General features: G+C 47.0%; 1 protein-coding gene and 1 pseudogene across 1 annotated transcript; one reads left to right on the top strand and one right to left on the bottom strand.

Moving 5' to 3' along the window:
- Nucleotides 1-766: 766 nt before the first annotated feature.
- LOC136463168 (heavy metal-associated isoprenylated plant protein 33-like) lies at nt 767-3,039 on the bottom strand. Its single transcript, XM_066462189.1, has 3 exons — nt 2,871-3,039; nt 2,587-2,662; nt 767-2,449 (listed from the first exon to the last, which is right to left on the bottom strand). The coding sequence occupies exons 1-3, from the start codon at nt 2,898-2,900 to the stop codon at nt 1,143-1,145; spliced, it is 1,413 nt and encodes a 470-aa protein (XP_066318286.1). The 5' UTR covers nt 2,901-3,039; the 3' UTR covers nt 767-1,142.
- Nucleotides 3,040-5,465: 2,426 nt separating this feature from the next.
- Nucleotides 5,466-9,217, top strand: LOC136465460 (putative elongation factor TypA-like SVR3, chloroplastic; annotated as a pseudogene).
- The last annotated feature ends 15,882 nt before the right edge of the window (nt 9,218-25,099 follow it).

Here is a 25,099-nt window from a genome sequence, read left to right as displayed (position 1 = left end):
TATTGAGAGCTGTGCCTGACAAGTGAGGAGAGTGAACAGAGTACATTTCGCCAGAGGAGACATTTTCTGCTCTCATAATAGGGCCTTGTTCATTTTGCAAATTTTTTTTTTTGAACCCGATGAATAATACTACTTTCGTCTTATTTGGCAAATATTGTCCAATCGTGGACCAACTAGGCTCAAAAGATTCATCTCGTGATTTCCAACTAAACTGTGTAATTAGTTATTTTTTTATCTACATTTAATACTCCATGCAAGCGGCTAAAAATTGATGTGATGGAGAGAGAGTGAAAAAACTTAAAATTTGGATGGCATCTAAACAAGGCCTAGCACAGTTTATAGTTGTCATGGGTGTCACCAACAGAATTCACCGAGTTGTTTATGAAACTTTCTGTCCCTTGTGTTCAAGTGTTGTAAGGAAATGGAACAAGACACACCATTTGAAAAGCAGAATGACAGAATACATGAATTCAAAGTTTAAAAGGTCATGTGAGCTGAATCTGAGCTGAATCTGAAAATACAGGGCAGCCCTGTTCGTTTGGGCTGGTTTGGCTTACAAGCCATGGCTGAAGGTACCGTTGGCTAGTTTGGTGTGAGAGAAAAATACTGTTCGTTGGCTGATAAGCCATGACTTATAAGTCAAATACGACCAAGTAAACAGGCTGATTCATGATTCATCCAACTGCAAAGGTCTGAATGCACCAGACAATAGCTGGCTACCATAGAAATTGAACTTCCATGACCATTATATAGTTAGAATGTAAACCACAACATATGCACACTGATTTACTTGGATTAACAACATTGCTCTACCTTCAGTCCACCTTTTATGTAGCCACAGCCCACAAACACCACCCCAATTGGATGGTGGCTGTGCCTAAAAAGGCTCATCTCTTCCCTTATCAAGACTATCCATAATTACTATACCAAACTTCGCATTCAAGGAAGTTTCTTTCTCCAAAGAAAGGGCAAAAAGAGAAAGAGAAGAGGAAAGGAAAGAGGATAAATTCTAGCTGGCACTCAAAAGTACACTGATGATTGAGCCACGGTGTTTCAACTTTCAACCATGGCGATGTCGATCACCTCTGACCTTGGGCAGCAAGATGAAGCGAACTGGCCAGCGCCATCTTTTCTCTCCCCCCTCACATCACAGAGCAGCTGTTGGGGTTCTCGTCACTGAAGATGTTGTAATCCCCGGAATGCGAATGGGGCGGCATTGGGTACCCCATTGGGTAATACATCGGTGGGCGGCCATAGCCGTAGCCCATTGACGGGTACCCTGCACTGCCATGGCCGTGGTGGTGGCCATGGCCATTCATCATCATCATCTGCTGCTGCTGCTGCTGCATCAAGGCCATATTCGCCATGGGGTTCCCGGACGCAGCAGCAGCCTGCAGCATCTGGCCGCCCGACGGCATGCCACCGCCTCCCTGGTAGAACCCTGGCGCTGGCATGCCCTGTACGGCACCACCGGCACCGCTGCCACCACCACCCTGATGCATCATACCCATGGTCGGATGGCCTATCGGCAGCATACTCATGGGTGCGCCGCCCATCTGCCCTGTACCGGGGAAGCCGGCACCACCGATCATGTTAGGCCTCACCATGCCCTGCTGAGGCAGCATGCCGGACATGGGCCCACCAACACCGGCAGTAGAGCCGCCGCCCTTCTTCCCCTGGGCCGGTTGATTCCCGCCGCCCGGGGCGCCTCCCTTCGCACCCCCGTTTTTACCACCGCCGTTGTGGCCCTGGCCATTTCCCTTGCTCTGTGTTGGGATCTCGTTCCAGCCGCCACCCTTCTTGCCGCCACCGTTGCCGCCCTTCTTGTCGCCCCCGCCGGCGGCCATGGGCTTCATCATCATCTTGGGGTCGTCGTAGAAATCGTCGTCGAGGCCGTCGTCGTCGTAGTCCTCGTCGTCATCGAAGTCGTCGAACTCGTCGAATTCGCTGCCGTCGTCGTCGAAGTTATCCTCGGGGAGGGCGAACTTGACGGACTTGGGATCCTTCAACGGCGCAGCCGGGGTGAACGCCGGGATATTGCCGCCCAAGAGCTGCGGCGGAAGTTTCAGCCCCTTCATCTGCAACTGCTGCTGCAGCTGCTGGAACTGCTGCGGCGTCGGCTGCGGCAGCACCATCTTCGCATTCTTGCCTGCGCCGCCGCCGCCGCCACCACCACCACCCTTGTGATTGCCACCTCCCGCTCCGCCCTTCTGGGCTTTGCCGCTGCCGGCGTCCTTGGAATGGCCCTTGCCGCCGGCGTCCTTGGGCTGGCCCTTGCCCCCGCCACCGCCGCCGCCATGGTGGGCGTTCTGAGGCACGCCGGGCTTGGAGCCCCACAGCTGCGCCGGCTTGCCGGCCTTGTTGAGCTTCCTGATGATGGTGTCCGGATCCAGCAAGCCGGACACCGTCACCTTCCCCTGCTCCGCGTCGATGCTGCTTTGGTAGACACCTACGGATCAATTTCGTCAGAATTCCATCAGAAAATGCAGAGCAAACGTTGGGAAAAGAAAACACTAATCAACAAGAAAAACTCAAGCAATCCGCTCTTTGACAAAAGATGAGTTTTTCTCTCTCTCTCTCTCTTACCGTCGATCTTGTGGAGGGTCTTCTTGACCTTCTTCTCGCACCCATCACAGTGTATGTTCACTCTCAACATCAATGTCTGGAATGAGGAAGGAGGACGTCATAAAAAACAACAGAACAGAGGGATTTCAGGAAACAAAAACATGGCAGGACTGCTGCAGCCAGGGTACTCGGAAGGGAACACATGCTGCAAACACAAGCAAGAGCTGCCTCCACCTGCTGGAGGAAAATGGCAGCCAAAACAAGAAGAATGGTGGTAGAGTAGAGAAGCAGCAAAGCTCACACACCTGCACCTTGAGGACATCCTCCTTGCTCATCGTAACACGACTTTCAAATGCTACAACCAATGCACGAGACTAGAGGCTTCAAATCTGGTGGCCAGAGCTCTCAAATCAGGTGTAGACGAACGTGGAGAGAGCAGCTATGAAACATTTCTCTCTGTGAAACAGAAGGGAGGCCCAGGGAGATGTAGGCGCTTAATGGGGTTGGAGGCCGCAATAATATATCAGTAACACAGCTGCAGAGAGAGACAGAGCACAAGAGAGCGAAGGGAGAGAGCGGTGGTAGTGAACTAGTGGTTACTTGTACAGGTAGTACATCGAGCTGACGCTCGTTGAGATAACGGCTCTTGATGTCTTAATGAAACTTGATGTCTTAACGAAACGCCACTTTGGCTCGGCTCGTATAGGAACTCGATTCGAACTAACTAGTTTTGTTCAAGATCTAAACAATAAAATTATAAAAAAATATAGTTTTTATATTTATCTTAAGCTTAAGAATAGTAGCGATGCAAAAGTAATCTTTTCATAAACGTTAAACCAAATAAATAAATTAACATGTACTGACACATATTTAGATATAAAGGCGTACCAAATAGGTGGCCTACCAGAGTGTCCACGTACGTTCTATTTAGTTGGTGCGTTAGATCGAAATTTCACGACTCAGATGAAGCGCGTCACAGCCGGCCTTCCTCCGTGCATTCGACAGTGGATAGATGAAGCAAGCACTGGTGATTGTACGCGGCACGCAAATGGACGTTGGCATGTAGCAGGAGACGGCGGATTCTCGGCATGCATGGCCGATGCCTAAATTTGTACGCTCGGCACGGCTCCCATCCCGTCCCTATCTCCAGTTCTCAACCCATCCCATCTCCATTTCTCAGTCGCACAAGCAATAAAGATGGCAACGGGCACAGAATGCCCGCATGCCCGCGGGCATGGAACCTGATGGGCAAGGATACGGGCACCACTTCTTGCCCGCGGGCACGGGCGCGGGCACCATCCTGAACCCAGAGGATAGTTCTTCGCAAGCAAAGAAATTTGTTATCCTCGCCCGCTTATCCGCCAGACCCGCTCCACAGGTCTAACATGTGTGACCTACAAGCAAATATATGTATATATACACGATTTGTTGTGAATATGTATCTTCGTATCTCTTGTAATGCACTATGATTTATATATATGCTCAAACTGGCGGGCACACGGGCATGCCCGCGGGCATTCCATGCCCGCGGATGGAGGGCGCGGGCGTGGTTTGTTGCCCGTGGCGGGTCGCGGGCGCGGGCGCGGGCGAGAGATTTAGCTGGCGGGCGCGGACGTAAGAAGATAGTATCCGCGGGCACCATGCCCGTTGCCATCTTTAACAGGCACCCAACCCCGCCGCCTCCAACCCTAGCCAGACGAGCTCCACCTCACCGCCAGCACCGGCGCCTCCCCCACTGGCCTCCTCCTCCTCTGCTCCTCCCTTCTCCCCCCCTGCAACTCTAGCCCCGACGAGCTCCACGACCCTGTCACCGCCGCAGCCGCCGGTCGTCTCTCCGACGTCGGCGGCCACCACTCCCCCGCCCACCTCCCCCTCCCCTACTCCTCCATCTCCCGATGGCGCGACCACTACCCCGCGGCGTCGCGACCGCGTCCGTCCCGCCGATCCGCGTCGCCCCTATCCGACCCACCGCCGCCACCCAATCACTCTCTTGTCTCCCGGGTATCTCTCATCTTCCCCATCTCTCTCGTCACGGCCGCCGGCCTCCTTGCCTGCCTGCCCGTCGACGTCGCTCCCTCCTGTCTCCTCTCCCTTTCTCCTCGCTCTCTGTCTTCCTCTCTCCTCTCATTTCCTTCCTCTTCTGAAATCCACAACCACAAGTGGCGGCGAAGGGCGTAGGGCGGCGGGATCCAGGCGTGGGTGACGGCGGTGGTGGCGGGCGGATCCCAGTGGTGGCGGCTGGATCCCAGTGGTGCCTGCTTCTGGATCCCGGCATGGGCACCTCCATTTGCATCGCCAGGATGGGCTCGGTCGAGGGGGGCCAGATCTATGGAAGCCTGGTCGAGGGGGGCGGGATCTACGACAACTTGGTTGAGGGCGGTGAGATCCATGGCATCGTATCCTGCTCTGATCCAGCCGACTAGGGTTTTTGCCGCCGCGGATCTCGCTGTCCACGCCATGGAGACCTCGCCTGGCAGCCCGGAGTCAAGCTCACCGCCCCAGCCCCGGCCACGTGGCGGCGGCCCTCGTGAGGCCACGTGGAGCCGCGTTCGCTGCCCCACCATAGGCCGTGCGGCGTTCCCCTCGCCAGATCTCAGCAACTATCAATTTTGTTTCATGAATTGTGCCTCCTAAACTATAGAACAATAGTTTCTTTTCTGTTTTGTTTGTTAATGCAACATCATCTGTGGTCAAACTTTACATGCTTAACCAATTATACGAATCAAATATGAGCAACAACGTTATCCTAAAATGCTGAAAGCCATGTCTTGGAAAATTAATTTATAGGTGTTTCTTGTTGATGACTGATATCTGGCATTCACTATAAGTGAAAACTTATTGAAAATTAATTACTTCCGACATTCACAATCAAGAAATAGTTGTATTATTACTATTTTTATTACTCTTGGATTTCTAAGTCTCCAATCTCGATTCATGTTCACAGCTGATCTCTCTCAAACTAGTGTCACATGGACACTCACTCATTTCTACTAAAAGGGTGCCATTGCTAATTTGAGCACGAAACTCACCAAACACATAATATGAATACCTTATCTATTTTGTTGCTTCTTCCAGGCTTCATGCTTATAAAGCTCCAATTGTTTTATCATGAAAATTTTTCTGTTGAGACGGCTTTCTGGCTTCTCAACATGTTTTGGTGTTCACAGCCTATATCTGCACTTATCTTTCATTGCCTCCATAACAATGCTTAATTGCTGGCTTCTATGAAGGTATCTAATACTGAATGCGATGAGCACAAAGGAAGAATAGCAATTGGACGGCTGCATGCAGGAGAACTTCAGCGTGGCATGGAGGTCAAGGTATAAATCTGCTCTGCTTGTGCATGTTTTGGCATAATAATGTGAACATGAACATTCCGGTTAGAAAGTTATATAAAACGTGGTAGTATCACAGACAGGCTCAACCAAAGGAGAGATTGAAATTTCTGCTGAGTGAAAATAACCATTTACAGTGAGGTGTTATATGGTTCTTTACTACATATATGTTGGATAAAGTATTACTGAGTCGATGCCACAATGCTGGTAAATTTCATTTGCAATATAATAAAATGTATAGCATTTTTTATGAGTACCTGAGTTTTGCCTTCTCTATTTGAGATTGGCGCCTTATGATTCATCTTAAATTTCTTGAGGAAGTCTGTGAGTAAAGCAAATCATATATAAGATAAAATGAACTGCTGGGATTAATTGAGGCCTGAGCAGTCTCCACATCTCTTTATCTTACATTTTAGAAGCTCATTTGGTGCATTCTATTTTGAATTTTATCCTTATAATCCCAACATGCATGTGAGCAAATGTTATGATATAGTCAGAAATTATTGTGTTTTATGTGAACGAACTGATAGCTTGGTGGTTCACTGTTGTGCAATGAACCGGTTGTGAGTTTGGCTCCCAGACTTGCATGTGGGTGCGCAAATATGTGTGGTGGGCGGTGGTTAGATGTGTCCAATAGTGGTGCTCCTCGGTCGAGTTTGTTCCCGGATGCTGCACTAAAAAATGCCCCACGCTGTATGCAGCCTTCGGAGCCCTTTGCTGGCCCAAAGTGATTATGGTTTCTACCTCTCAAACAATGCCGTTGGGGCAGTCTTCCCTTGGGGTTAAGTTTTTTTTTAATTTTTGTGTTTTATAAATGAAAGTATTGTGATATATTGGGTCTTCAGATTCAGTTTCTCGTTATATGTATTTCATCTATTGAAGGATCTGAGTCTAGCTCAATCCGTGGAAGGTGTGGCTTAACCCTGCACCACCCAGGTTTGGGTCCTCTTCGACTCAAATTCGGTTACATATTTCTTCTTATATACAATGCCACATGGTTCCTCCTTGTTGGTCAAGTTTTTATTTCATCTATTGGTTCCAAAGTCTATTAAGTCTTCTTTTGAATAAAATTAGAAAATTTTCTTCACCTGTTATCATATTATTGCAGTAGAGTTTCTATTGATTAAGATATTTTTCAGGTTTGTACACCAGACGGTGCTTGCAGGGTTAGTAAAGTAAGTGGGTTTTTTGTTTATTAGAACTTCAGCCGCGTCCCCGTTGAATCTGTTGGTGCTGGTGACATTTGTGCTGTATGTGGAATGGATGGTATCATGGTAGGTGTCTGTGCATTCATATTCATTATTCAATCTTCCAGTTCATATTTATACTTATAACATGATTCTATATGCTTTGAACTATCCAGACTGGGGAAACTACAGCTGATAAAGTTACAGGAACACCATTGCCCACTATCAAAGTGGAGGAGCCAACAGTCAGAATGTCTTTCTCCACCAATACATCACCTTTTGTTGGACGGGAGGTATGTCTATCCTCCATGCTAACAAAAAATATGTTATATCACTTCCTAACATGCTCTTCTGTGTTAAAGAGTTGGGAAATCCATAAAATATACCCTCATTACTCCATATGATCTCTTGTATTCTGTATTCGTTGTTCTAAATTCGTGCAGTCAACCTTCTAGAAGCCATAATTATAGATAAAAGGTTTTCTCAGTTCTCATGTTAAAATGGTATTTTGTACACTTGCCATAAAAGTACTTTGGCATTGTTATGCTTCAATAATTTTTGGTAACTACAATAAGGAAACTAATAATCGAAAGTTGGTATTGTTAAGCTAAATTTCTTCTATATCTTAATGAATTGTGTAAATGAGTGCCCTCCATGATAGTGTCCTTACATCACTTGTGAAATACTATACCATGTTAAATATAATGCAATAGTTTGGTTTATTCTCTTTCTAGAATACTGACAAATTTACTTCTTCTCATTCACTTTATTATAGGGGAAATACGTTACTAACCGAAATCTCCGTGACAGGTTGTATCGCGAGCTCGAAAGGAATTTGGCTATGAAAGTAGAAGATTGGGAAACTGCTGATACATTTCTTGTTAGTGGCAGAGGCACACTGCATCTCACAATATTTATAGAGAATATGTAAGAACTTAAATTTGGTAGTTTCATTAATTCAGTGACTTTTGGTTGTCTTAAGAACAATGTGAACTTTGCAGGCGGAGAGAAGGATATGAATTTATGATTGGACCTCCAAAGGTCATAAAAAAGACAGTGGATGGAAAACTACTAGAGCCTTATGAGGTAAGTCTATACTTTATTGTATACAGAGAGTTGGAATACATTTATTTACTGATTTATTAGCAATAAACCTCTTTTTCTATTACTTCATTATTCCTGGAACTCCTTTGTCCTTAGTTCCCAACTTCCCATTTAATTAATATGTGCTGTTATGCTACAGATCGCTGCTGTTGAGGTCCCAGAGGAGTCCATGGGATCAGTTGTTGAGCTTTTGGGGCAAAGGCGTGGACAAATGGTTGACATGGAAGCTGACGGGTTTGTGCCATACTTTCATTATCTCATCAAATCGGTGAAATGCTTGTTTACAATCTGTATACTATTTTGATATAGGAATGGCTATAAGACTAGTGCCAATATTCTTCCGACTTATCACGCTTCAACTGGTTTCTTAGAACAACCTTAGAGTCCAGTGCTTCACTCCAGCATTTCCATCCTTGAATGACATACAATATTTATTTTCAACACAATATTTTTATAACTACTAGTACTAAGTAAGGGTGTAAAATTAAGTTTCATAATCCATGCACCAATATAAGTGAATACAGTATGGGACTAAGAGTAAACTTAATTAAATACTCTTAGCGTCATGTATATTTGAAACAATTTTATTTGAGAAAAAAACTGAAACTTCAATATGAACCTATCCAAACTAACAAAACCCGTCGATTTTCTGTGAGTTCAACAATGGTCAGTTTGCACAATTTAGTTGGGAGCTGCTATCTCCTTAGTAATGAATCATTTATCTTATCTGCTGACAGGATAGAAATCGTGCAACAGGTGAATTGCTCTAGTTTACGAAAAAAAAATCACTTTTGAATTAAAAGGGGATTAAGATAAGATTAATTATTGACCTGGCTTGTATTAATCATATTATACTCCAGTCTTTTGCGTTCTGCTTTGTGTTATTGAGTCATTGCCTTGATGCGTATCATTTTGAATGGTAGGCCGGAGGGAACAACATTGCTGAAATACAAGATTCCTACCAGAGGCCTCATTGGACTTCAGAATGCAATTCTTGCAGATACTCCCCTGCGACTGTCTTCCTAGGTGTTCGTCATCTGCGAATGCAAGTGGTAATAAATTATGGTCTTCTGCTACTGCGAGAGGTCCTCCGTCTTCTTAGATGTTCACTCCTGTGTCTTGAACTAGGAACCAGCAAGTCCTCCCTTGCGTTATATCAATCTTGTACATCTATGTGAAATGTTTGAATCATCTTAGAAATTGCAGTGATGAGAATATTAGTCAATGATAGTATTTGACTGTTGATGATAATAGCTCCTTATTCCGTTATTTTGCACTTTTCTTGAACTGACTTATCTCAAATGTGCATATCTTACAACAGATGGTGTCGTGATCATATAATGTGCGTATCTTGGACATTTTAGAACCAGTAAGTTCTTTTTGGCCTGTTCTCAGCTCATTAAAAGCTATCTACTCGTCTTTCCACCAAAAGTGTTTCTTCAAATCTTGGTACATTTTTGAACCTCTAGGGTGGATATAGTACTTAGAATCATGAGCTTCTGACAAAATTTCCTCTCGTAGCACTAGGTCAGATGGAACACAGATTCTGTTCTTGAACCAGATGGTTCCTTGTTCATCTTCATGGTGGTTTGTCTTATAGCCTAGTTTCTTCAGACCACGGAGATATTCAATCTCTTCACAATCTTTCTGAGCTTGACGGATGCGTTCTGTGAGATCATACTGTATGCGGAGCTCGTGCAATAGGCCGTGCGGTAGTATCTCAAGTTGGAAATCATCAATCTCTTCCTTGAGCTCAGGTGGTACGGATTCAGTGATCAAAGTGTGACAGTAGCTCTTGCGACTGAGAGCATCTGTGACTACATTAGCTTTTCTCGGATGATAGTGAATTTCTAGGTCATAGTCCTTGATCAACTCTAGCCAACAGCGTTGCCTCATATTCAAATCTTCTTGAGTGAAAAAGTACTTCAAGCTCTTGTGATCCGTATAGATATCACACTTGTTGCCTATCAAGTAGTGTCTCCAGATCTTCAGGGCATGCACAACCGCTGCTAACTCAAGATCATGAGTAGGGTAACGGTTCTTGTGTTCTTTTAACTGTCGAGATGCGTATGCTATTACTCTTCCATCGTGCATCAATACACAACCAAGTCCTTGACGGGATGCATCACAATAGACTATGAAATTTTTGCCGATATCAGGCAATGCTAGCACAGGAGTTGTGGTAAGCTTCTATTTCAATTCCTAGAAGCTTTGTTCGCACTCGGGTGTCCATTCAAACTCATTGGTCTTCTTCAGAAGATTGGTCATTGGACGGGCTATCTTGGAGAAGTTCTCGATGAATCGGCGATAATATCTAGCCAATCCCAAGAAACTTCTGACTTCTGTCACATTACGGGGTTCATCCCACTCTTTCACAGCTTCAATCTTGGCCGGATCAACTGTGACACCTTTAGCTGATAGTACGTGGCCTAAGAAGGCAACTTCCTGTAGCCAAAATTCACATTTGCTGAACTTTGCATAGAGCTGATGTTAGGCCAATTTCTCAAGCACGGTTCTCAGATGATATTCATGTTCTTCAGTGGTGGCTGAGTAGACAAGGATGTCATCAATGAATACCACCACGAACTTATCCAATTCATCCATGAAAACCTTATTCATCATGTTCATGAAGTATGCGGGAGCATTCGTGAGTCCAAAGGACACCACGGTGAACTCAAACTGACCATACCTAGTCACAAAAGCTGTCTTTGGGATGTCATTCTCTCGAATCTTCATCTGATGATAGCCAGATCTGAGATCAATCTTGGAGAAATACTTGGCACCTCGAAGCTGATCAAGCAGATCATCAATTCTTGGTAGGGGGTACTTGTTCTTGATGGTGACTGCGTTCAAGTTCTGGTAATCAATGCACATTCTCATTGAACCATCCTTCTTCTTGACAAACATAATGGGGGATCCCTAGGGTGAGGCACTGGGTCTGATATATCCCTTGGAGATGAGCTCATCAAGCTGTTTCTTGAGCTCAGCCAGTTCATCAACTGACATGCGATAGGGTCTCTTGGCAATGGGTCCCGTTCCCGGCAACAGATCAATGATGAACTCTACATCATGGTCTGGTGGCATACCCGGTAATTCTTTAGGGAATACATTAGGATAGTCTCTGACTACAAGCACATCATGAACTGTCTTTTTTCCTCTTTCTGTGATTCTGAACTCGCTTTAAGGGCACACAGGATAGAGGTGAACTTTCCAGACTGGGGTTCACATCTAATGACTTGGCCTGATGGGTGGGTCGCTTGGACATATCTAGGTGAACATGATATGATACCTCGGTGAATGGTTAACCAATCCATACCTAAGATGACATCTAGGTTCGTGGAAGGTAACAGGGTTAGGTTGGCTTTGAAGATAAGACCCTCAATGGTAAGACTCACTCCCTTGTAGATATGGGTGCAGTTTAGGTTTCCTAAAGGTGAGCTGGTGATGATAGGCTTTTTACGTGGGGTTACAGGCAGGTCATGCTCTCATGCAAATCTGGATGATATGTACAAACAAGTTGCTCCAGAGTCAAATAGAACTGATGCAGTATTGCCATTAACTAAAAACATACCGTACACAACGTCAGGGGCAGCTTGTGCTTCCTCGGCGTCTAGATGGTTGAGACGTCCATGAGTAGTAGATCCCTTGAACTGTGATATCTGAGCAGCTGAGTTCTGTGGGCATTCAGCGGCTTTGTGACCTGGTTGGCCACAAGCAAAGCAGGTGAAAGGCGTACTGCCTGTAGGGGTCGGCATGGTTGCCTTCTAGTTTCTAGTGCTTGGTGCGGAGCGGTTCTGTGCTGGGCGTTCATTCGCTGAGCGGGGACGGTTGAAACGATCCTGATTATTGCGGTCCTGTGCATAACGGTCCCGGGTGTAATGATCCTAAGCAGGGCAGGAGTATTTGGCGGTGTAGCCTCCACTTCCCCTACTCGATCCAGGGTTGTCATCCCTGTTATGGCGAGAGCATTCCCTAGATGGTGCATCTCCGCGGAACCTCTTGCGATCACGACCACAGAGAGACTCCTCAGGCTTACGTTTCCTCTCCCTGTACTCTTCTCCAGCTTCAGCATGGTCCTTCTCAATCTGGATGCAGCGATCCACCAGAGCACGCAATGTGTTGCTCTCAATACCACCAAACTTCAGCTTGATGTGCGGGTTAAGTCCCTTGCGGTAATAGTACAGCTTCTCCTTCTCAGAGTTCACAACATAGGGAGGCGCATAGCGTAGAAGGTTAGTGAAACGAGTAGTGTACTCAGTCACCCTGTCCTTTCCCATCTTGATGTTGCGGAACTCCTCGGCTTTGGCCTCCATGATACCCTTGGGAATGTGGTACTCAGTGAATGCTTCAGCGAACTCATCCCATGAGATGTGGGCAGGGTCCTCATGGGAATCACTGAAACTATCCCACTAGGCGCGTGCTGCACCTATGAGCTGGTGTGTGGCTGCTCCAACACACTCATCGTCGGTGAAAGTAGTGAGGTCAAGCTTCTTCTCCATCTCCTTGAGCCAGTCATCGGCTACAAGTGGGTCAGGGTCGGTGCCATCATAGGTAGGTGGCCTTAGCTTCAGAAATCCTTCCAGCTTCCTTTGAAAATCATTCTGCTGACCCCCATGGTGATGGTTTGCTCCTTCTACAAGAGCTGCAAGAAGCTGAGTCTGTTGTGCCATTACTTCTGCCAGGTTCGATGGTGGTGGTGGTGGTGGAATGTTCTCCTCAGGTGGTGATGTATTCTCTAGGTGGAAGGGTATCCCTCCACATCCACAGCCACGGCCACAGCCACGATTGTTGCCACCATGTCCCCCATTTGGTTCAACTGGTTCAAGGGTGGGCGCACGTCCATGGTTCATTAGGCGATTTGATTGGTGGTTCATCATCTGCAACATGGATCATAGAGAATTTAGTGCTTGTGCCAAAAGTGCTTATAATTCAATATGATTACATGATTTTTGATGATTTAAAGAAAAACATTTACACTATCCAACACTCATTACAAAGAAGCAATAAGATCCATAAGATGCAATAAGATCCAAAACATTCATTACATGGGTTTTATTACATAGCATCATCTCTAGTAGCTACACTTAAAGACGTGTGAGAATCGTACTACGCATAATGTCTCATAATACATCTCATAAGGGGTACATCATGGGGTACAACTTACGGAAGCTACTGACATGACTCATGACCACGCAGGGTCATTCTACTCTAACTCGTATACCGCAGTTAGGATATGACTGTTCTCGATCTCGATCTCCTCATCAGACTTGTGAAGTCGGGACACGTACTTTAAGGCCTCAGCGAGCTCCTCAGTAGGCTTGGCTCCAGGTAGGGTAGGGCAGGCGTCTAGGTTGAGGCAAGTCAGGGCTAACTCAAACTCCTCTATCCTAGGCTTCGTCTTGCTACGAATCTCCTTGGGTAGCTGATCCCACATACCCTTCATCTCCCTAAGGCGCTTCCTGTCAGACTTCTGCCAAGCCTGCCATGTCCTCTCACACTTGTCCTGTAGGTACTCGGTCTACCTGAGTGCCTTGATTAGGTGACCCTGGTTGCGAACGGCCTTCTTCCTGAACTCCTCTAGCTCCTGAGTCAGGGTCTTGTTCCGAGATTTGATCTTCAGCATGTCAATCCCCTTGGATCTCTCTCTATCTCCTCTGCGGTTGAACTTGGCCTTCTTGTCGTCCAACTCTCTCTGCAACTCCAAGACCTTGCTGTCAAGGTAGCAATTCCTATTGCCTAGGTCGGCTGCTTTGTCCTGTAAGTCAGCGACCTTGGCTCTGTGGTCCTCCTCACGACGGTTGAGCTCGTCCTGTAGCTTGGCAACTGTCTCTAGTAGACTAGCTTGCTCCTGTGCTCCCTGCGAGTCTCGCTCCTAGTACTCCCACCGGAGGGCCTAGTCCTGACGTCTCCTCTGCTCCAGCTGGGTCACGTACCTATCCTGCTCTAGTAGGTGGATAGCTGAGACACGAAGGCATCTATCCTCCTCGGCAAGGATAACTCTGCCGGCTGCAAAACTCTGCTCACTAGGGGTAAGGCTGAGGTCAAGGGCCTGGGGAAGTAGATGGAACTCTGTCGTCTTCAGGTGCTCATAGTGGTCCCTCATCACTCTGTGAAGTGCCTTGTGTGAGATAGCTCGCAGTCCCTCCTCGACTGTGTCCTCTATAGTCAACTCGGTGGAAGCTGGGACAGAAGGTAAGGTAGTGCTAGCTGGAAACTCGGCTGAGGTGATGACTAGTCCTTCGATTCCTCCTTCCTGAGCTGGCTTTCCGGTGCAGGTGACCTTGACAAGCTCATCGGGGACACCTAACGTGACGAGAACTCGGCAGAGGGTCTGTGCAAAACCCCCGAGCTCACGTAGGTCGAAGGTAAGCTTGGCGTGGTCCAGAGGTAGCGGTCCTAGAGGCGGCCAGTCGACGTTTGTTGCCATCTACATGTTTCAAGGGAACAGGTGTTAGTAGGTCAATAAATGGATAAGCCTTGCATAAAAGTAAATGCAGGGTCGGTATATAACCGAAAGAAGGGTTGTCCACGTCCTATTCTATCGTCCATTTTTGAGGGTTTCGTCCTATGGTCAAGTATGGCTCTGATACCAACTGAAATAACCCCAATTTCCGCGAAGGGAAATCCACAGAGTTGAAGTGTAATAAGACCGTAGTAGATCATATTACCCAAATCCCAGTCGAATATCACATCCATACAACGATAATATCAGAGTTCAAATAGTGTGGAATTACGTAAATTATTATATCGCCGCATTGGCGGAATCAAAAGTAGCATTCATTTAGAACAGCTTGAAGATGGATTGCCAAACTCAAGCGTAGGCATGAACCCCTCAACCGTCAAACTCCTCGGAGCTATACTCCTCAGCAGAACCTGTATGCCAAAATTTATCAGTATGATTTGTACTGGCCACTCCCAACCCAATGAGCATTGCTTTGTGGAAATTGGATGCAAGTTGGACATAGTCAAGGGAACCTATAAAGCTGGGGTTTCCTATGCATTAGCATATCAAGTAAATAATAATAGTTTGTCAAGTTTTAACACCATTCCCACACGCATTCCACTCCATTCCCTTTTCCGAGCCAGGTTTCGATCCTGGGACCGATATACCACCATCTCCATCATCCCCATACCATACCATCACTCAGTCGACAGGCCAACTCCCACTCGACACTGTCTCAAGGCCCGTAGCCCCTGGCTACGACCGACACTCTCTCACGGGGGAAGAAGAGAAGGACTCATCTCACTATCTAGTTTAAGCGAAACCCAGGAAAGGTCCATAGCCGACAAGTCAGCACATGTATCGATCGATCAACCATACACTCTGTAGAGGTTTTACATAACCACAAGATCTGCCTTCCTCGCTGACCGTCGTCAACTGGGCTGATTCCGGCCGCTTGCTAGCCTAGGATAATGCCACTCTACCATTCAACCCTGGTACACCCCAAGTCTAGTCTGGGGTGGCTGAAACTGTGAGTCATGAGCCAGGTCCACAAGGTCTCCATGAAGTCTCAGAAGGGTGTGGGGGAAATCCTCCATGTCCCGTACCTCCTTACACTGTCCGCTATCATCCTAGTAGTAGTGGCAATATCCTACCAAGTAGTCCGGCTGTCCCGCACCATATAGGGCGAGTGGTACGTAAGGCTTCCCGGTGAATCTGAGTACTAGTAAGTCCTTAGGGGTGACCAAGCCAGAATGTCTTCATCAGGGTTTCCATTTATCGTGCCACCACAGCACCTCCATCCCGGGCTCCTCCCATCACAGGTTCACACCTAGGTCCACCTCATATACCATTTACCCACCATAGGTATCCATTTCTAGGGGTGCCCAGGTAGCATCCCATAGCAAGACTTGCCCCAGGCTCATCGTGTACTCCAACTTGGTCGACGCAACCCTCACCCTCCACACACCCAAGTCACAAACGCAGCACTCTCCCCATGGTCTAGTTAACACCAGTGTCCACCACGCACGTAGTATAAGCATAGTAGAAGTATATGTAATGAAATATATAGCAGTAAGCGTGTGTCTAGCCTATTACTAGGGTATGCTGGGGTAAGGTTGCGTCAAGGTAAAGGCTTTCAAGCAACCATACTACCATGCAAGTCCTATTATAATATGACTGTAGCAGTAAAGTAAAGAGATAGGAGCTCTACATTAGCCATGCGTAATAGGTGCTACGAGATTAGGTGGGATGTGGCACCTTCAGTGTAGTCGTCTTCGTACTCCTCACGGTACTCATGATCCTCGTTGGTTTGGTGCTCCTCCGAGTCTGCAAACGATCGCATTATAGTCGCATTAGCGACGTATATAGAATAGCACAAAGGAACAATGAAAATTCAAAAGAGCCAAATGCACTCAAACATGGGTTCATTGCGTAGAGCTTGATTTTAGATGAATTTTGGTCCTAGTTTCGTATTTTTCTGAGGTCATATGAATTAGTTATGAATTTCCGAAGTTTAAATCTATTTCTGAAAATGGAAAAAGGCTAAATTAATCCTGGGCTGACACGTGTCATGCTGTGGTTGGTCCACGTGGCTTGCTGACGTCAGCATCACGGTTCCAAGCTGACAGGTGGGGCCTAGCTGACGTCAGCATGACGTCAGCGTGACATCATCAACGTCATCCACACCGATAGGTGGAGCCAAAGGCTTTTGGGTCACTGACAAGTGGGTCCGGTTAATGTCAACGTCGGTCAATGTCGAGTCAACGGTCAACGATCAATGGTCAATAGTCAGGGTCACTGACATGTGGGGCCTGGCTGCTGACGTCAGCAGCTGATGTCAACGTGACGTCAGCATGACGTCACCCTGGCTGCGTAGGCTGCTGACATGTGGGTCCTGTGTGATGTCAGCATGACGTCAGCGCCTGTTGTGTGGGTCCAAAATGTCTGTGTCACTGACATGTGGGGCCAGGTCAACGGTCAATGTTGACCAGTCAACGGTCAACACGGTCGGGTCTCAAACGGGCTTCGGGTTGGGCCGGTCTGGGTCGGGCCAGGCCAAACACGTGGCGTGCTGTGGTGCAGCCATGTCACGGCCGTGGGCTCTTATTGGGCTTCGTCCACAGCGTGGCTCACACCGTGTGGCTCACGGTGCACCAACGCTCATGGTCCATGGACCTACGGCAGGGCGCACGGTGAACCAAGTCCACCGTCTCTTCTCCTTGGCTCGGCTCACGTGCACCGAGCTCACGCAGGGGTGTCAGCGAGGGGGGGGGGGGTGTTTCCCCTATCTTTCTCCCGCGACGGCGCTCCTGCCAGCGGTGAGCTTCGCTGGTGAGCCTCCGTGGCGAGGCTGGTGCCCAACTAGGGAGGGGAAAGGCTACCCTAGGCCACGGCGATCATGATCCTGGGGCCCTAGTGGTGGCCGAGGTCTTCCAAGTCGTTGGCCACGGCGGCTGGCGGCTTGGCGGTGCTCGCCGGTGGCAAGGTCGCGCACGCCGGCTCTCCAGTAACTAGGCTGGGCAGACGATGGCTCCGGTGGTTTCGTGGGTGCACGATGAAGGCATCTAGGGCTCAAGCGGGGCTTTGGACTCCCAGGTGGCCATTAGGGGCTCCAGCGGCCATGGCGACACGATGTCGACGGTGATGCGCACGGGTGATCAAGGGGGCTCCCGCGGGGTGGTCACGGCATGGTCGTGGTGTGTGCGTGGGTGCGTGTGTTCCTAGTGGCCGGAGACAAGGCACTGGCCTACGCGCTCCAGGTGTGGGGCGCCACGGCCGACGGTGAGGTTCGGCGGCAGAGAGAGACCGGAAGGGGGGAAAGCTCACCATGGGGGGCGTGGAAGAGTGGGTGGTGATGCCGTGTCGATTCGAGGCCATGTAGCTCCGGTGGCCATGTAGTGCCACGTTGCCCGCGCTAGTGATGAAGACGACGACATCGTCTTCAGCTCCGGCGATCTCTTTTTCCACAGCGGCTTCGGCGCTTTCCTCCCCCTTCCCTTCCCCTTCTCCCTCCTCTCTCTTGGTTCTGGTGCGCAGTGTATGGCCACCAAATGGCGGCGGGCGATGGACGATCGCTAGGGCTCCGGGGCTGGGGCTCTTATAGCCGGAGCTTTGGCCATGTCATGGACGGGCAGCTGGAGATGGCCAGGTGCGCGCGAAGGGCCGTGATTGCATCGCGGCTAGGGCTATGGGGTTGCGACGCGGTCGTGGGTGCGATGGAGAATCCGTTTGCGTGATCCTTGGTCAGCAAGGTGGGGGATAGGGAGGGGGCAAGGGCATGGCTCGGCCATGGCCATGGCAGGCGCGCGGCAGTGGTCATGCATCTTGCGTGACCCTGTCGGGCAGCCGGTGCCTTGGTGGTATCCATCCAACGGCTTTGCAGGTGGTCGTGAGGCACGGACGGCGGAGAAAGGGTGCTGGGGCCTGGGATCTTTCCTATGGCTTCCGCGCTCTGCTTTTGCCGGAAGCAGAGGAGGGGACCAAGGAAGAGGATGACGCTGGGGGGTCCACTCGTCAGCCAGCGCGGGGTGAACAACGGCGTGGCGTGCGGCCGGCTGCGTGGGGTCGCGGTGGCAGCGACAGCGGGTGGAGCGGATGGATGCGCAGGCGTGGGTGATGCGCAATTGACGCGCGGGCCCAAGTGGCAGCGGCAGCTGGCGGGGCTGGGCGCGCGGGCGGCTGTGGTAGCCTAGGCCTGCTTGCTGGGCCTGCGTGCGCACGCTGGGCTGGCTAGGCCAAGCGGCTAGCTACGAGTCCCACTTCTTCTTTTCCTTTCACTATTTTTCATTTCTCTTCCATTTGTTTGAATTCAAATTTGGTTTGATTTGATGGTTTATTACTTTTAAAGGAGTTGTTAGGCATTACATAAAACAAATGAAGATCCAACTCACAATTTGAGTTAACAATGTATGCAACTCTTTATTTTGTTAGAAATTAAATAATCATAATCAACAAATGACATGCCATGCTTATGTGTTGTCTTGGGTTGGGGTTATGCCTAATGCAGCCCTTAGGTTGGCTTTCAATACATGACACTCATCACTACATGGGAGTTTTTAAGAAAAATTTTGTAGTTGGTATTTTTAGGTGTATGGATTTTTGGGTTGTTACACTTGGATCCGTGTCTCTTCGGTTCCTCTCCCTCTGGCCTCAGTATGGGTGTGTCAGATGTAGATAGAGGTCAGTCAGATGTGAATTTCAGCTTACTTGTCCTGCAGCTTCTGCAACACAAACCAAACAGAATCCCTTACTATTTAGCAAATGCTCAAGCTGCCGCAAAATACCAAATTCACCGTCTAGAGTGAACGGGACCTTCATTCATATTGTAAGCTTCTGTTACTGCATCCATGTGTGAGGAAAACATATGGCAATTTTAAATATAGTAAAAGTTACATTTATATTACCTTCGGTATTAAGCAGACATCGACCTGCCCACTTGAAAGAGAAGCATGCATTGAAATAAACCCACTGCTTCTTCCCATTAATTTGACAGTTATCCAAAATCTGGGTTGTTTAACTTATAGCTGATGCAAAATTTTGAAGCATCCATATGATATCTGCCTATTTAGTGTTAACACGAGTGCTATTAGAACACATTTATTCAACAAGCATGATGTTTTAGATACAAGTTGGTCTTAACTTTACAACTGAAATAGTATCCAACATTGATCATTGAGGTTCCTTTAAACATTTTGCTTCCATATGCTTATTTTCCCATCATAATATCTTGTAATGCCCGCATCTACCTGTTGCCCAGGTTAATCGAGGGGTAGCTTCTCCACCAAACATATCCATGGACATCACCAAGCTAACCCAGATTCTTGGTATCAAGCCAATCTCATTTCAAGATAGAGTCAGAAGTACACTTGATGCAGAAGCCAGTACATGACACTTCCTCAACAGTTTGCTTGAGTTCCTAGGGACTTGCTTGCATTCAGATATGAAAGTGTGACGTAGAAAATCACATTTAATTTGTGAAATTTCAGTAACGGTAAATTTCTGTTGGATCTATGTGAAATATGTAACTTTGTACCTACTCAACACCAATAGCATCATCGGTGTTACTGCCTGATTGTACTGTACCATTACGAATAAAAATGACATTCATTTTAAATCATTTTTTCCCCAGAAATATGTAACTGTATTGTGCATGTATATTACAATTTACAACTAATGTTACCCTCATGTATTTTTTTTTAAAGTTTTAAGCCTTTGCCCGTCTTAGCATTAAACAAAGACAATAGCATTCAATTACAACATTCAGGTGTATCTACCCTAATGTATTTTGTTTGTTTGGTATTTTTAGATTTGTTGCTGCCTAATATTTGGCTTTAATTTCTAACCCTACCTTGGTGGGTTAGTATTCTATATAGTGCATACCCTGTATTGGATTGAATAGAAGTGCTGGCTTTGCTACTGCATTACTCTTTCTTTCCTTTTTAATGAAATGATACGTAGCTCTCCTGCGTGTTCGAGAAAGAAATATATGCTCGACCGTATAAATTGAAAGCTGTATAAATTTAGGTGTAAATTTGGAAGGTGTATAAGTTCTCTATGGTCCTAATTGAAAATATACCTTTGTTCTATCGAAATGAGTTCATAATTTAAAACTTCTCACTATGTGACAAAGAGTACAGAAATAAGCATCACACAAACCACTGAATAATTGGCAGACTCAAGTGGGTTACCAAAACCTTTTGTTTTATATTTGTTTTTTTTTACTATTTGGCTTGGATAAAAATTGTTACAAAAAAGGTTAATACAGATAAGTGATAGGCATGCCTAAGTTTGAGACGGACCATAGGGCATCAATATAAGTATTTGTCACTTTTACAGGTGGAGCAGCATTCCAGGAATCTCAGAGCTATCTTGTGACAAATTCAAGGAATTGTGTATTGTGTAAATATCAGAGACACAAGCATAAAAGAAAATATTAAAATAATTATTCTGAAACAATGATAAGATTGCATAGGATACACATACAGGCTAACAAGTATTATTGGGGGCAGCGAGGTTGGAAAACTGCCTTCTAGATGAAAAATGGCCTTCTAAAGAAGCAAAGCCGTCACCTGTACTGATCTTCTGAGACGTTTTCTTTTCCTTATTCCCATTAACCTCAAAGTATGGGAGGACACAGGTGGTAGCAGGCATATAACCATACAAATGCATTATCGCTGCCATATATATTGTCTAAGTACTACCACATGAAACAGTTCCACATACCCCACGGTAGAGCCAGTAAAAATAATATTGCATATTACAACCACCATAGTATCCCTCGTAAATGTTAAAGTGCAGCCTGTCCAAACTTTATTTAGTTATTACTGACAAGGAACTCACATGGATACCCAACACTGATACTATGCTAGCTACGTAAAAACTTAACCACAATGACAATTGCAAAGGACCTCACATCACAATATAGTTGGTATAGGAATTGTGTCGCTATTTATTTGGTGAATCTAAGAAATAACTTAATCATGCGTGGTCCAGTTGTGGACAGGCCCTATGCCCTTGAAATTTGAATAAATCCACGAAACTTGAATATTTATTCAACTCTTCTTATTTCAACAACTATCTCAGGGCCTCTCGTAGGGTAGCAGGTGCATTACAAGGATATACAATATGGTTGATGCCACCATAGTAGGAATTAGGATAGCAAAGATGGTCATGGTGAGCTCATCTTCATCTAAGCACATCTTGAGAGTGTCAGCTTCTTGCTTCTAACAATATACTCCGGCTCCTGCTTGATGTTTTCTTCGATAGTCTTCAGCTTGCAGCACTTATCTTAGGCTTTTTCTTAAAATATTGAAATAGGTTGGCATTTGAATAGGGGGCTTATATGGGTGATTAGTGTTGAGTGTGGAGTGTCTTGTTGTGAAGGGGGAGCCGGGGGGGGGGTTATAGGCGATTGATGGCGGGTTTAGAGGGTGGGTGCATGCCATTATCAGTGGCACTGAGCAGCATCGGGGGTTGAGGGAATCATGTTTGTGGGGGATAGCAGCGACAACATTGGGCTAATGGAGGTGACATCATGAGCGGTGTCGTGGGGCGGTGGTGCAACGTGCGGTGGGTGGCGGTGTAGAAGAGACAACGGCATGACGATAAGAGGATGGCACCAGTGTGCGAGAAAAGGAGCGCGGGTGAGTGGCCACTGGCGGTGCGCGCGGCTTGAATTTGCATGTGGTCTGTTGTGCGCTTTGCTGGTTGCATGGGTCTAGAGTAAATGTAGCTAACTCGGCCGCACCCAAGCGATCGGGAAGTGGAGGCGGTGTGGAAGGGAAACACTGGCGGGTCATGAGGTGGGGAAAGCATCAGCCATGGTGCGCTCCCTACGCGAGCTTGAGTGGACGGAGGAAAAAGGAGGGAAGAGGGGTTCGCTCGACGAGGAGGCGTGCGAGCGGCCTCGCACCAAAAGAAGAAAAAGGAGGGGTCCGGTATGGGGGTGAGGGCGAGAGTCCAGAGCCGATAGGGTGCGGGAAAAGGAGAGAAAATGAACTGTGCGAGTGAACAAGGCGAGTGCGGCATAGCCAAACGAGAGCTGAACGCAAGTGGGTCCTGGTATTGACAGCGTCCGCAGGTGTCGATGTGTGCGTAGTGCGGTCAAACTGGACACTAGGATTGGGATATGGCATCAATTTGAGCGTTTCAATCACTCCGGACTATTTGAATACTAACTTTTCCTTGCTGCTCTTCTCTCTCTTCAGAAACCGTATTAACTCAGTTGCTTCGAAAAAGCACTACTTCATCAACCCGTTGTGGATTTTCTGTTAGAACACAAGGATATTTTTCCAAAGGAGAATATTTTGTTGTGAGAGCGATACGGTGGTGTAACTTGGCATAGGTGCTTGGTTAACCACCTTTATACTAGCGCGTGCCGAGCAACATCGCCATGTGGTAGCTGTTCCACAAGGGCCCTCGGTTTCGTTGTGGCACCATTAGCATTTAATTAGGCAACTTTACCAACTTACACGCAATGAAACTAGTGGGGTCACTCACCACGGAACCAGGGGAGGATTGCAAGGGAAGATTCAGACAACAAGGGTTCCTTTCACGATAAGGGGCTAGGAAATCAAATCCCACAACAGATTTAATTTTTAAGGAAATTCAAGTGTTCTACTGGGACATCCACAATTAGTTGATACAGTGACCTCTGCCATCCAATCATAGTTGGTTTGCTTGCATCTGAATGGTTGCTTTTCTTGTAACCCGCTTGATTTTTGCCTCGAGAACCCTAGGTAAGTCTAATGAGGTCTAAGGGTAAATCGACAAAACAAACACAACAGATAAAAGCAAAATATTCGGGTGTTTAAATAGGAAATCCACAACGGGTTGATGAAATAGTGGTCTCTCAAAGTAAATAAGAGGAGGTGGTTTCAGAGGAAGCATGTATGTTGCGATCTCACTTCATACAAAGATTGGTGCATATTGTGGACAAGGAAGGGAAGGAAAGAAGAACACCTAGGAAAAGTTAGCCTTGGGTAGTAGGGGTGCTTAGAAAAGTCTGAGTGGATGTGAAGTCCCATGCACTGTGCCCAGCTCGACCACGCTACGCACGCCGGGTCGCTATCACCGTGTGCCCCGCGGATGCCGTCTGTATCGGCCCCATTTGTCCTCGTGCACTATGCCCTTCTCCTTTTCCCAGCCTCTGGTCCACTCTTGATTCTCGCCCTCGTCCCCGTACTGGACCCCCTCCCTTCTTTCTTCTTTTGGGGACACGCCGCCCGCACGCCTCCCTCGTCGAGCGAACCCTCTCTCCTCTCCTTTATTCCCTCCTCCGCTCGCTTGCGCAGGGAGCGTGCCATGGCCGACTGTATCCCCACAGCGTGAACCGACAGTGTATCTCATCCATGCCGTCTCCACTTCCGGTGTGCTGCGCCCCATCTCCGTTCGCCACTATAAGATGCGCTTGGTCCTTGCTTTTCTTCTTCATCCCCATCCCTCTTGAATCCGAAGCAGAGCTACAAGATCCAGTCGTCATTGTGGAACTAGGTTCGTCTGACAGAGTTGATGGTGTAATCTGAGAAGGGATCTGGTTTTCGAAGAAGTTCAAGTCTACCGTTGGTTAGTTTGGTCTTAGGGTTCACGGTGTTTTGCTTTTCAGTTTCCTGTTTCTGGATCTGTTGGTCATACGCCATGTTTTGGATAATCATTATCTTGTTGTTTCTCCATTGCCCTCGTCTATCCCGACTTCTGGAGTAAGCCTTGGTTGTACTAGGTTGCTCTTAACCATGTAACTTTAAATCTCGGTGTAATTTAGTGTTCGACGCTATGTAATCTTTCGTGTAATTCTAGATTTACGAAATGTGTTGTAGTTTCACCTAAGGGGAGTGGATCTTAATTCACTCTTTTGTAAACCCTCGCGTTAGGACACCTACTTGTGTTGTAGTTTTTGCTCTTTCCACCTATAATGTAATCCTAACCAATATTATGCTTTGAATCTAAGTGTGTTAGTTGCTTGAGCCCAGCTCCATCAAATACTTCTTTTCACTAACATGTCATTGATTTGCTGGCCTAGAATAGGCACCATGTAATGACAACCAACATCTATGTTCGTTTACAACATTGTAATGAAAAAAGTCATGTTACCTTTCCTTATCATATTTTCCCATTTAATGTACAAAATAGACCAACCTTTCGTAGCAACGCGATGAGAAAACATATTAGACATATGAGCCATATTTTCTAAATTTTTTCCTATACCAAGCATATCACCCGTAGCGAAGCGCGGGCAGTAGTGGCTAGTAAATAATATAGGAATACAACTACACTATTACACCCCAATATTATCCATAATTCATTACTGACTATCTATATATCCATTTAAGATATAGTGGTAGTAAGTCCAAATCTCTAGGGTCTACGCCCAGCCAGCGATCAGTTGCTTAAAATGCAAGACATCAACTTATACAAGGCTAACATAAGTTCAATGCCACCGGCTCTAGATCATTAGGCTCGCAAGCCAG

This window comes from Miscanthus floridulus, chromosome 7 (genome assembly GCF_019320115.1).
Source record: "Miscanthus floridulus cultivar M001 chromosome 7, ASM1932011v1, whole genome shotgun sequence".
NCBI lineage: Eukaryota > Viridiplantae > Streptophyta > Magnoliopsida > Poales > Poaceae > Miscanthus > Miscanthus floridulus.
Note: the sequence above shows the minus strand (reverse complement) of the source record. Positions and strands in the feature narration are given on the sequence as shown.

Bases quoted from the DNA above. Each gene is read 5' to 3' on its own strand.
- LOC136463168 (XM_066462189.1), bottom strand. From the start codon at position 2,900: ATGAGCAAGGAGGATGTCCTCAAGGTGCAG. The intron at 2,663-2,870 runs GTGTGTGAGCTT...TCCTCATTCCAG, and splicing joins AGGATGTCCTCAAGGTGCAG to ACATTGATGTTGAGAGTGAA. The intron at 2,450-2,586 runs GTAAGAGAGAGA...ATTGATCCGTAG, and splicing joins GACCCTCCACAAGATCGACG to GTGTCTACCAAAGCAGCATC.